The sequence below is a fragment of the Tympanuchus pallidicinctus genome, unplaced genomic scaffold, assembly GCF_026119805.1.
Source record: "Tympanuchus pallidicinctus isolate F22 unplaced genomic scaffold, pur_lepc_1.0 scaffold14, whole genome shotgun sequence".
NCBI classification, from domain to species: domain Eukaryota; kingdom Metazoa; phylum Chordata; class Aves; order Galliformes; family Phasianidae; genus Tympanuchus; species Tympanuchus pallidicinctus.
Window position 1 is genome coordinate 6,740 of NW_026294659.1, and position 11,276 is coordinate 18,015.

The window sequence follows — 11,276 nt, forward strand, 5'->3', positions numbered from 1 at the left end:
GTCTGTGCCCAGTGGGCTGAGAGCTGAGGGGTGATGAGAGGGAGTGGGCTGGCTCTGCAAAGGGCCCTGAAGTGGCTCTGTGCCAGGGAGCAGCTGCATGTCACAGCACTGTGGCAGGAAGAGCTGGGGATGAGGGTATGGGGAAAAGCTGCCTGCCCTCCAGAGCGAGCCCACCTCCTGCTGGGCTTGGGGGTGTGGGGAAGGGGAAGGGGAAGGGGAAGGGAAAGCCCTCTGTGTAGCAAGGGCAGACCTTCAGTCTTTGATGCCGGGCCTCTGCCATCCTCTCCAGGACAAACAGGCCGTCCTTGGGGCTGTGGCTGCCATGTTGGAGGTTCTCCTGCAAGAGGAGCAGCAGCAAGAGCAGGTCTGGGAGCAGCTCCTCTGGCTCGTTCACCCGTGTCAGGAGATCCAAGACACCTGCAGGGTGGCCAAGGTGAGAGACATTGCGCAGGGCTCAGGGTAGACGTGGGGCCCGTGCAAATGCCACGAGGGGTCAGGGGGATGCAGGGAGGAGGTGGGGAGCCCTTGGAGAAAGAAGGAATGGGTGTTCAAGGGAGGTCTGAGGCTTCCTGAGCTCTTCAGTCAGAGAAGGAACAACCCAGACTGGAGCCAGGAGGGAACCAAGAATCACTGGGGCTCATCTCCTGGGGATGGGAGACTTCATCACCACCACCTGGGTGGTGGGGCTCTGAGTGCCTGAGGAGCTCTATGCTAACAATTGGGGGGACCACAGCCAGTTGCATCTGATGGGGGAGAAGTGGGCTGCTGGGTGGGAAATGCCTGCAGATGATGCCCAAACACGGCTCGACTGAGAGCAGAGAGACTCTCTTGCTGCTGCTGGGTGGTGGAGGATAAACAAGAACGCCTGTGCAGGAGCTTCTCCCTGCAGAGAAACAATTGGGAAACAGTTTCTCCACTCCCGAGTGGCTAGATGTGGCTTCATCCCTTTCTTCCTCTCCTGCTCTCTTGCAGAGCCTGACTATCTTCCTGGAGGCCTTAGGGGGCATTCAGTCTGTAATCGCAGGGGACAAGTTTCTGGACGTCACCAGTGCCGTGTTTTACCAGGTAAGGGGAGCCTATCCTTGCACCCACAGCAGTTTCCCTTGTGGCTAAGTTGACTGCAAAGCTCCGAGCCCCTGAATAAGGCGGCTCAGCCTTAGCTCCTGCATGCTCAAGGCTGTTCCAGAGCCGTGCATGTACTCCCGGGGATGCCGTGGGGTGGGCTGGGTTTTGTCTGCCTGTCCTCTTCCCGAGAGTGCCCAGGGAGACGAGAGCGGGCAGCACAGTGTCTTTTCCGTCCTCAGTGTTGATGTGATTGTATCAAATGGACCTTGTTCCCACAGCTCTATGACGACAGCAAGCAGCACAGCGAGGTTGATCGTGCACAGCTGACCCACTGCATCATGCTGCAGGGTAAGGAGAGGAGCCTTGGCCATGCTTGGCGCTGCCCTGGCCAAAACCTCTCTCACAAACCTCAGGCATGGGCGTGAGGTTCTTGCTAACATAGCGTGGGATTTCCTCCCTGCAGCCCGGATCTGCCCAGAGGAAACCATCCTGTTTCTGCAGTCGCAGCTGGGCGATGACTGGGAGCCTGGATGCGTGGCAGCCCTGGGTCTGCTGGGTGCTCTGGCTCGCTCTGATGGTCAGTACCACGGGTTGGTCAGTACCACGCCTTGGCACTGCCAGGGCTCCCTTCTGCCATCTGCGCTGTGGCTCCGCTCATGCTTCTGTGCATCTCTTGCAGAGCCCATGATGACGGAGATGCTGCCCCAGGTCGTCGAGGCTGTGCAGCGTCTGTGCAGCGACCCCAGCATCCGGGTGAGCTGGTTTGGGAAAGGAAAGCGCTGTCGGGGTGGTGATGCTGCTGCCAGCACGGGCACGGCTGGGGTGACTAGAGAGGTGCTGGGGCATTGGCCACACGGTCATGATGGCTCCTGTGGGGAGAGCAGGCAGAGTGGAGCGGGCAGGTCCCTGTGCTGTGCATGGAAAGTGCACAGCCTGGTGCTAAGGCCTGGCCCTCACCTCAGTAGCTAAAGCCTCTCCACTGCTCTTGCTGCCTCTGCTCATGCCCAAAGGGCTGCCCCGATGAGCAGCTGGCTTCCCTTTGCCTTCTGACCAGGAAAATCACACCCATAATTGACCCCTTGCAGGTGAGGACGGCTATTCTGTATTTCATCAAGGATCTGCTCAGTTCGAACACCCGGAGCTGCTCAGCCTGGGATGTGGTGGGGCACATCTTCAGGGAGTTCAGCCGCGCCACGGGAAGAAGGGTAAGGGCAGTGGGCAGCATCTTCCTTTGGAAGACCCGTGCTGCTCAGAGGCTGCTATACAGAAGCACCGCTGGGGCCGCACCTGAGCCTCCCGAGAGGCTCCTGAGAGCTGAGCATAACCAGTGTTTCAACACCACTGTCGTGCAGGCAGCCGGAGACCTTTCTGCCCGGGAAGCCCAGGAAGAAGGAGCTCTCCAGGAGCTGTGCATGGACATCCTGGGATCACTGGACGTCTCTGTGAGAGGGATGTCCAAAGTAAGTCACGCTCTGCCCTGCTGCTGCTCCCTGCCCTTGCTCCCCGTGTTCCTCGTCCCATTCCAAGACCCCAGGTCTCTCCTCCAACGTGCTCTGAAGCACACAGGACTCGGGGAAATTCACAGAGTCCTCTTCATCTCCGAGCAGAGGCAGGAATGCTGACCTGCTCCACTGCCTCGTTCCCTACAGCTCCTGTGGCCGCGGCTGCTGTTGTTTGTGGTGCCAGCGCAGTACACAGGCATGCTGATCCCAGTCTCCCGCTGTGTCTGTGCCCTGGCTGAGAGAGAGGAGCTGACAGGACGGCCGATAGAACACCTGGATCCCCATTTTGTCAGCTCCATGTTTCAGGGTAGGAGCAAAAACTCCCCCAGTGAGCTCTGCTGACCTGTGGTAGCACCCAGAAGGGACAGCGGAGGTGTGCATGGCTGGGCACGCAGTGTCTTGGAGTCTTACTCAGCACTTTTTTCTCTTTGCAGGCCCACTGCTGACGCCCCAGACACTGCTGGCACGACTGCTGGTGAGTAGATGCTCCAGAGGCCGGTGCTACGAGCAGCCAGGAGGAAACAGCGTGGCCATGGGCAGAGCTGTTGGCTGCTCCTTGCCTGCCAGAGCAGAGCCGAGCTGCTTCCATCCTGGGGGGAAGCCGTTGCTCTTGCTGCAGAAGTGACCCTGCTTTTTCTTGCTCTCGCTCAGGTGGTGGCAGGCAGCCCTGTAGCAGGCAGCAAACTCCAAGCTGCTGCCTTACTGCTGATGAAAAACCTCCACGGCAGGTTCCACAGGGCTGTGGGGGCCATGTGGGCTACTGAGATCCCCCTGCTGCTGCAGTGTCTTGAAGGTAAAGTACTGGAGGGGAAGAAGAGGCAGAGGCAGGGAAGGGAAGGGGGGGAGTGAAAATGCAGCTCTGTAGCATGGCAGAGGGGAAGCACTGCCTGCAGCCCAGTTCTTGCTCTGCTGCTCTTCCCATTCCTGGGAGTCAGCCCTGAGGCCCAGGGACCCATCCCACCAGAGATCTGCCCGTTCCAGGACATGGATGGGCCCTTCATGTCCCCTCAGACAGCAGCCTTGGAGCACACTTAGTTCCCTGTTCCAGTGGAGGCAGTGCTTGTGGGGAGGGACAGGTCACTGTGGAGGGGGTGCAGGTCCCAGCTTGGCTGTGTCAAGTGCCCAGGCCAAGCCAGGTTTGCAGCAGCTCTTCTTCTGTGCCTTGATCCCAAGTAAGGGTCTTTGTCTTCCTATTGCTGTGCAGGGAAAGATGAGAGCTTCCCGGACACTGCCGAGTTTGAGCGCCGTCTGCTAAAGGTACAGCACTGCCGGGAGGCGCGGTGCAGAGAAGTGCTTGCCTGCCCCAAGCAGCCCCGCTCCCACGTGAGCCACTGTGGGGCAGGAGCAGCCTCTCAAGCGCTGCTGCGGAGCGGCCGCACGCCTTTGTGGCGCTGCCTCTTCCGCTCTGTCCCAAGCCCAGGGGGGTCTTAGGAGAAGAGGGCAGGCAGCTTTAATGGAGGGAACGCTGGGGGAGCTGGGAGAGGCACTGTTCTTCCAGGCACCTCTCCCCAGAGGGCTGCGGTGACTTGGGAGTGAGGGAAGAGGCAAAGGGCAAGGGAACATTGTCTTCTCCTGTTCTCCAACAGTTCCTGAAGGCGTCGCTGGACACCATAGAGGAGAAGGCATGGATGGAGGCCCTGAGCTGTGAGCTGAGCCAGCGGCTGAGCAGCTCTGCCAGCAGCTCTGCAGAAAAGGTGAGTTCCCCCCGGCTCTACCCAGCGGTGCAGCTGCAGGTGTCCAGCTGGGGCTGGGGCTGCGGCTGGTGCTCTGCCCACGCGGGATGCTGATGCTGCTTCTCCAGTCTATGCCTCCCAGAGGGCCTTTCCCTGCAATCTGCCCGGGGATGGCTAAAGCTGGGCCCTGCAGCTGCTCTCAGCAACCGCCAGGGAGCTTGGCTCCTTCCCACCTGGCCCTCCCCCAGCACGTTAAGCTGCTGCCACATCTCAGCTTCTTCCTTCCCTTCCCGTGCAGTCGTTCCTGTACAAGGCTCTGGGCACAGTGCTGGGATCCTGTCAGGGAGTCCTCCACGTGCAGGAGAAGCTGCTGCAGCACCTGGAGGAGGCAAATGCAGAGGAGCCACGTGAGGCCCAGGTGAGCTCTCCTCTCCTCCAGCTCTTGCGAGCATCCCTGCTCTGGCCCTGGGGCAGAGGGTTTCTCCTGGCCCTGCTCCAGGCCTTTCAACCTCCGCACTGCTGCCATTTTGCTCAGCAGAGGACCTGTAGATTCAGGCCTGTGCCAACGGCCCCTTGTTCTTTTGTGCAGGGAATCGTCTCTCTTCTCAGCCATGCTGCTGAGAACAACTTCCACACAGTCCTGGCCACGCTCACCATGTTTGCGTCCAGGCTGTGCAAAGGCCGCAATGCCAGGATTTCCAGGCGCAAGAAGGTAAAGCGTTACGGGTTTCCATCTTGGCATTCTTCTGCCTTGTTTTCCCTGCAGCTCCTGCCTTGGGAGCCCAGGTGCATCGCGGGGCACTGGGGGCCGTTAGCGAGTGTCTCAAGGCATTTCTTCCCACACAGATGGAGCTGGACAGCACGAGAGCTCATGCCACACGCAGCGCTCTCATGCTGGCCCACGGCAGCGTGGCACTGCGTGCCTCTAAGGAACAGCTGCTCGCCCACCTGGAGGGAGACATCGTGGGCAACGTCCTGATGCTCTACAGCTGCAGCTGCCGGGTGAGAGCTCAAAGCGTGCCAGGGTGTCTGAGCGCCCAGCTGCAGCCTCTCCACATGGGGGGATGCTGAGATGGGCCTTTCCTTTCCAAAGGTCCCTCGGGGAAGGGTTTGTGCCCAGATAAAGATCCAAGCCCTTCCCTTAGTGTTGTCTCCCCGTGTGTCCCTTGCAGCCCTTGTCCCTTCCCGCAGTTCAAAGAATGTTCTTCTCTCTTGCTCCTCAGGACTTGCAGAACAACCTCGCGCTGGTGCAGAGCATCACCGACTGCAGCTCTGCCTTCCAAGCTGTGGGTGGTTCTGCAAGCTTTAACCCCTCCTTGAAGAGCAAGCTGCTGGAAATCCTGATGGTGAGTGCCTGGAGACAGGGCTGTCTGCAGAGGAGCTCTGGGCTGCGCCACAAGGCTCGCTTCCCTGGGGGCATGCAGGTGTCCAGCAGCCACACGTCTCCAGCTGGTGGGGACCTTGGGTGCTGGCAGGCAGCGGCTGGGCAGCGGGCTGGGTGCACCAGCTGCTGCATCCTGCAGCGCTTCCATGGGAAAGTGATGGGGCTGGTGTGTGGCAGCTGTGCCTGTCTCGGGGCCGGGTGGAACAGCTCTTGTGTGCCCCTTGCCCACTTTGACACTGTCTCTCTGGGACTTGCAGGACCTGATGAAGAAGTATTACTCGGGCATGCCTGTCTCCCCACTGCCTCTCAAGGTGGTTCTGGCCCTGGAGCAGCTGAGGTAAGGGCTGAGGTTGCAAGTCAGGATGGTGATTCCCATTTTGGGTAGCTCCTGAGGGCCCGGAGGGGTCGGGGGGGAGGAGCCACATCTACAGGAGAGACGGCTGGGCTGTTGTGCGCAGCAAAGCTGAGGTTCTGGGCAGGGAGAAAGGCCCTGGTGCTCCTGTCCCCTGGCAGGGAAGAGAGGGAGAGCTGGGGTCTCCTTCCCTCCAGAGCGGGAGGTGGTTCACTGCTGCCGGGGAGGAGGTGGGCGCTGCTGGAGCTGAAGGCAGTGCTCAGCAACATGAGCTGGGTGGGGGGTATTGGCTTTGTAGCTGTCAATTAGGAGAAACTCAGATGTTGTCTGAACCACTCTGGAGAGGTAAAGAGCCTTTCTGATTTCTCTCCTGTTTTCCTCCTCTCAGCAAGCTGAAGCCCTCTTTCGAAAGCAAAGACATGCGTGAGATGTTGGTCCTGTGCTGCAAGAACATCGTGACACACCCTTCAGCAGAGAAGATGCTGAAGATCAGGAAGTCACAGCAAGCAGCACAGTACCTGCAGGTAACCTGCCGTAACTTTCCCGGCCACCTCTCGGTCGGAACCCTACATACCTCAGCACACACAGCCTCTGCTCTGGCAGCAGCCGTGATGCTACACGTCACTCCCGTCTTCTGCTTTCAGCTTCAGCAAACAGCACTGAAAGCTCTGGGCCGGCTCATGGTGGTCCTGCTGGAGACAGAGCCCAGCGGCGGCTTCTTTCAGAACATAGTCCATGTGAGTACTTGTGGGGCAAGGGAGAAAGCATGGTGCCTGTCAATAGCGGGGGCAGAGATCTGGGGACTGAGAGGAGGATCAGAGGGGGAGAAATCTCCTGCTGACGTGCCAGCTCACTGCGAGCTGAAATGGGCAGAGAAATGGGCCCTGCAGGGGGAAAGCAGGAGCCAGCCCCTGGAGGCCACAGCCGAGGAAAAGCTCCTGGGTTAGGAGGCAGGAGTGACTGCAGAGAGCGGGGCGGCAGTGCCGGTGCTCAGTGAGGCAGGAGGCCACATGGAGCAACAGGGCAGGCCCTAAGGGAAAGTGCTGGGAAAGGAGGGACAGGGAGAGGGGTGGCAGGAAGGGAAAGAAAAGACATCCTCAGTGAGACAGATGCTCTACCCCAGGTCCTGCAGAAATGCATGGTATCGAGCAACGTGTGGGAGCGCGAGAGGGCCCTGCAGACCTGCTCCCAGCTGCTGGCTGTTTGTGAAGAGCTTCAAGTGAGTAAAGAGCCCCACCGCATGCCCCCTGCTCCCTCCCCAGCGCCCCAGAGCTTGAAGGCGAGCTCTGCCCAGCTGTGCATGCTGTGTCACGGTGGGAAGGCACAGATGGGAGAAGCTGGGGAGAGCTGGGGCCATCTACAGCTCTGTTCCTGCCTCTCACCCCTGCAGAGAGGAGATGCCTGTGAGCACTTTGGCTCCTTGGTGGGATTGCTGGCGCCTCTGACTTGTGACCCCATGCCCGCATCCCGCCAGCTGGCCGTCACCTGTCTGAGCTCCCTTCTGCGAATCCAAGGTGAGTGGAGCAGGCGTGCTCCAGCCCTCTGCCCTCCTCCGTAGCACTACCAGAGCCCCACGGGCTGGGCCCTCTTGACAGGAGGGAGAGGCACCGTGCACAGCTCTCTTCTTGTCCCCACCCTGTCCTCTGTCTTTCCCCCGTGGAAAGCAGTTTCATTTCCAGAAGCGTGACTTCCCTTTTCTCTCTGTGCTCTTTCCAGCCAAAGCGACCAACACAGACATCGAGACGGGTGACATCAGGGGCCTGTGCGAAGGGCTGCACGCCTGCAGCATCGCCTCTCAGCTCCAGACCACATCCAAAATGGCCATGGTAAGTGGACCCAAGAAGAGGTGGTGTGATCTCTGTGTGTAGGCTTCTGCACGACCCTGTGCAGCTCCCAGCCTCTCACACTGTTTCCAAAATGAGCTGTTACCCTGAGCCCTGTTTTCTCAGCAAGTAGCAGGAGGCTCTGAGCTACGTCTGGCCTTCAGGCACCCAGTGCAAGGCTCTGACTCCATGATGTGCGTTTGTGTGTGTGAGTGCACTTGCATGCATGTGTGACTGTGGCTGCTGGGAGGTCGGCTTTGCATGTAAGCAAACACCATGGGTGCAGAAGCTGAGAGAAGGCTCAACCGCCTTCCGTATCAGCAGCAGGGTACAGACAGCTGCAGCAGAGCAGTGATGGGATCTCTCCCGCTTCTCATTTCTCTGCAGATCGTGTGCAGGAACTTCCCCCTAGAACGCACCGTTGACTTCATGACTGCCATCAAGGAGACGATCCGGAAAGCCAACGGAGTGCGTGTGCGTGCTGCTGGGAAGTGGATGACCACCTTCCTGCAGATGCACGGGAAGGACCTCAGTTGGAACGTAAGAGACTTTCTGCCACGTGTCTTGGACTTTTGCTGGCTGTTGCACTATGACTTGTGCCGTTTGCCCCTTGTGCTCAGGGCACGGAGACCAGGGTAGCTGGCATGAAATTCAGGCTTAGGACTTGGCAGCACGTCAAGGGAGCAGGCACTGCTCATGCGCTGAATGTCCATGGCTAGGCCCTGCAGAGTGCAGGATGCAGCAAGTCATTCTTTCTCCCCTTCTTCTCTCAGGTGCCTCCGATCCTCTACATCCTGCGCAGCATCACCTCGTTTGCGCAGCAGAGCACGTTCCTGCCCTTCCTGTGCCAGGCGGTGGTCATCCTCACCCGCCATCACACAGAGGCTGTGATGAGCAACTTCTCCCGGCCGCTTGGGCCAACGGACAGGTACTGGCACTCCCGCCTTTGCTGTTGCTGCAGAGGGATGTAGGGAGGAGGCAGCTTTTCTTTTTTGTGAATAGCCTCAAGTTGCGACTCTACTTTTTCTAGTGAGACGTGGAGGAGAATAAGAGAATTTTGTCTTCAGCGATGGAGCCAATAGAAAAAAGAAGAAAGGATAAGAAAGGAAGGGAGGAGAGGAAAGGAGCAGGGAAGGAAAAAGGGAATGAAAAGGGAAATTTGAAAGGAGAAAAGGAGAAAAGGAGAGAAGAGAACGAGAAAAGAGAAGATGAGCTTAAAAATTGTACTATTTATTATAAATAAATAAATACATACATACATACATAAATACATAAATAAATAGTAGTTGTTTTTTTTTTTTTTACCAAGTCTTTATTTCAATAGCTGCTGTCTCTTCTCCATACCAGTTACAGAATCACAGTCACCGAATGTCAGGGATTGGAAGAAACCTCAAAAACTCATCTAATCTAATCCCCCTGCTGGGAACACCTAGATTAGGTCACACAGGAATGTGTCCAGGCAGGTTTTGAACGTCTCCACAGAGGGAGACCCCACAACCTCTCAGGACAGCCCGTTCCAATATTCTGTTACCACCACCATGACGTTTTTTTTCTAGCATTCATGTGGAACCTCTCATGTTCCAGCTTGTACCCATTGCCCTTATCCTGTCACTGGATGTCACTGAGAAAAGCCTGGCTCCATCCTCCTGACAGACATCCTTGACATATTTAGAAGCGTTCATTAGGTCACCTCTCAGTCTCCTCCAAGCCAAAGCTTCCTCAGACTTTCCTCGTAAGGGAGATGCTCTGGTCCCTTCATCATCTTTGTGGCTCTGTGCTGGACTCTCTCAAGCAGTTCCCTGTCCTTCTTGAACAGAGGGGCCCAGAACTGGACACAATACTCCAGATGCGGTCTCACCAGGGCAGAGTAGAGAAGCAGGATAACCTCTTTTGACCTCCTAACCATGCCCCTTCTACTATGTCCCAGGGTGCCATTGGCCTTCTTGGCCACAGGGGCAGGTTGCTGGCTCATGGTCACCCTGCTGTCCACCAGGACCCGCAGGTCCCTTTCCCCTACGCGGCTCTCCAACAGGTCAGTCCCTAACCTATGCTGGTATGTGGGGTCGTTCTTGCCCAGATACAAGTCCCTACGCTTGCCCTTGTTATATTTCATTCAAGTTCCCCCTGCCCAACTCTCCGCCTGTCTAGGTCTCGCTGGGTGGCAGCACAGCCTTCAGGCATGTCAGCCACTCCTCCCAGTTCTGTGGCATCAGCAAGCCTGCTCACAGTGTGCTTTACTGCCTCAGTACAATTTTTGGGCCACTACTCCTTGTGCTCTTGCTACACACCATCGAGAAGAGCCTGGCCTCACTCATTTGCCTCCCACCTTCCTTTGGTTATAAATAGTTGTATATAACAGTTATGTATAATAGTAATAAATATTTACCAGATCCCCTCTCAGTGTCCTTTTCCCCAGGCTGAACAGAGCACCGTTACTCAGCCTTTCCTCACATGGGAGGCCCCCAGTCATCCTTGTGGTCGTCCTCTGCTGGACTCCTTCTAGGAGGTCCCTGTCTTTTAACTTCACTTAATTGAGGTGCCCAGAACTGGGCACAGCAGTGTAAGTGTGGCCTCACCAGTGCAGAGCAGAGGAGGAGGATCACCTCCCTCGACGTGCTGGCCAAGCTCTTTTGATGCCAACATGCAGTTGGGCAATTCCACATGGGCCACGTTAACTTTCTGTCAGTTTCCAAGAAAATTGTTTCAGAGCTTTTCAGGGACTGCTATATGCTTGCATCCTGTGCAAGAAGGTGGTATTAGTGCCTAATTCACCTAAGTGCGATTTTGCCTTTCTTGAGTATGTTGTTACTACTACTTTTAAATTGTTTAGGACAATATTAGTGCTTGAGGAGATAATGGGTTTTTGGTTGTTAATGTTGTTTAGGAGTTTATTGTTCTCGTGCATTTTATGGCATGTATTTCTCAAAGCTTTTAATCATTGGTTTACCATTTTATTTATCATCATTTATTAATCGTTTTGTCTAATTTGAGCATATCTGTAACTTTTGCTTTTTTATGTTATTATATAATTGTGTACTTAGTCAGGTTTTCTAGAGAGAAGCAAATTCCCAGAGCAGTACACAAAAATATCCTCTACCTATCTATCACATATGGCAAGGAAATAATAAATGAGTGAGTCAGAACATAGAGGTTTAAGGCTGTATTATGATAGGCCTCCAATCAAAGTCTAGGTTCTGACCACCTGCTTCAGTCACCGAAGTCACAGTGACTTCACTCCAGAGATGTCAACAGAGTTTGGGCATCCAAGTTAAGCACCAGCGTTCCCTATGCAGCCAGTAGAAAGCTGGAGAGTCGGAAAATCAGTTCTGGAAGATCTGAAGTGCCTGAGCAAGTTGCCAGCTTTGCTATTGTCTGTGTACAGAATGAACAGCAGCAAATAAATGTACTCCTCTGTGCCTTGAAAAATGAGGTTTCTATCTGCAAACTGCCTCCTGCAAGAGGCTTCTGCAGCATTGT

The 11,276-nt window shown here is 56.2% G+C and overlaps 1 protein-coding gene across 1 annotated transcript; it reads left to right on the plus strand.

Annotated features, from left to right (window-relative positions):
- The first annotated feature begins 322 nt into the window (after positions 1–322).
- LOC128076459 (maestro heat-like repeat-containing protein family member 2B) lies at positions 323–9,048 on the plus strand. Its single transcript, XM_052674142.1, has 25 exons — positions 323–433; positions 973–1,065; positions 1,344–1,413; positions 1,529–1,642; positions 1,745–1,818; positions 2,151–2,270; positions 2,418–2,525; positions 2,715–2,874; positions 3,002–3,042; positions 3,219–3,360; positions 3,772–3,824; positions 4,154–4,261; positions 4,539–4,658; positions 4,830–4,952; positions 5,087–5,242; positions 5,464–5,586; positions 5,882–5,961; positions 6,365–6,500; positions 6,621–6,713; positions 7,109–7,195; positions 7,367–7,490; positions 7,693–7,802; positions 8,187–8,339; positions 8,573–8,727; positions 8,830–9,048. The coding sequence occupies exons 1-25, from the start codon at positions 323–325 to the stop codon at positions 8,879–8,881; spliced, it is 2,706 nt and encodes a 901-aa protein (XP_052530102.1). The 3' UTR covers positions 8,882–9,048.
- The last annotated feature ends 2,228 nt before the right edge of the window (positions 9,049–11,276 follow it).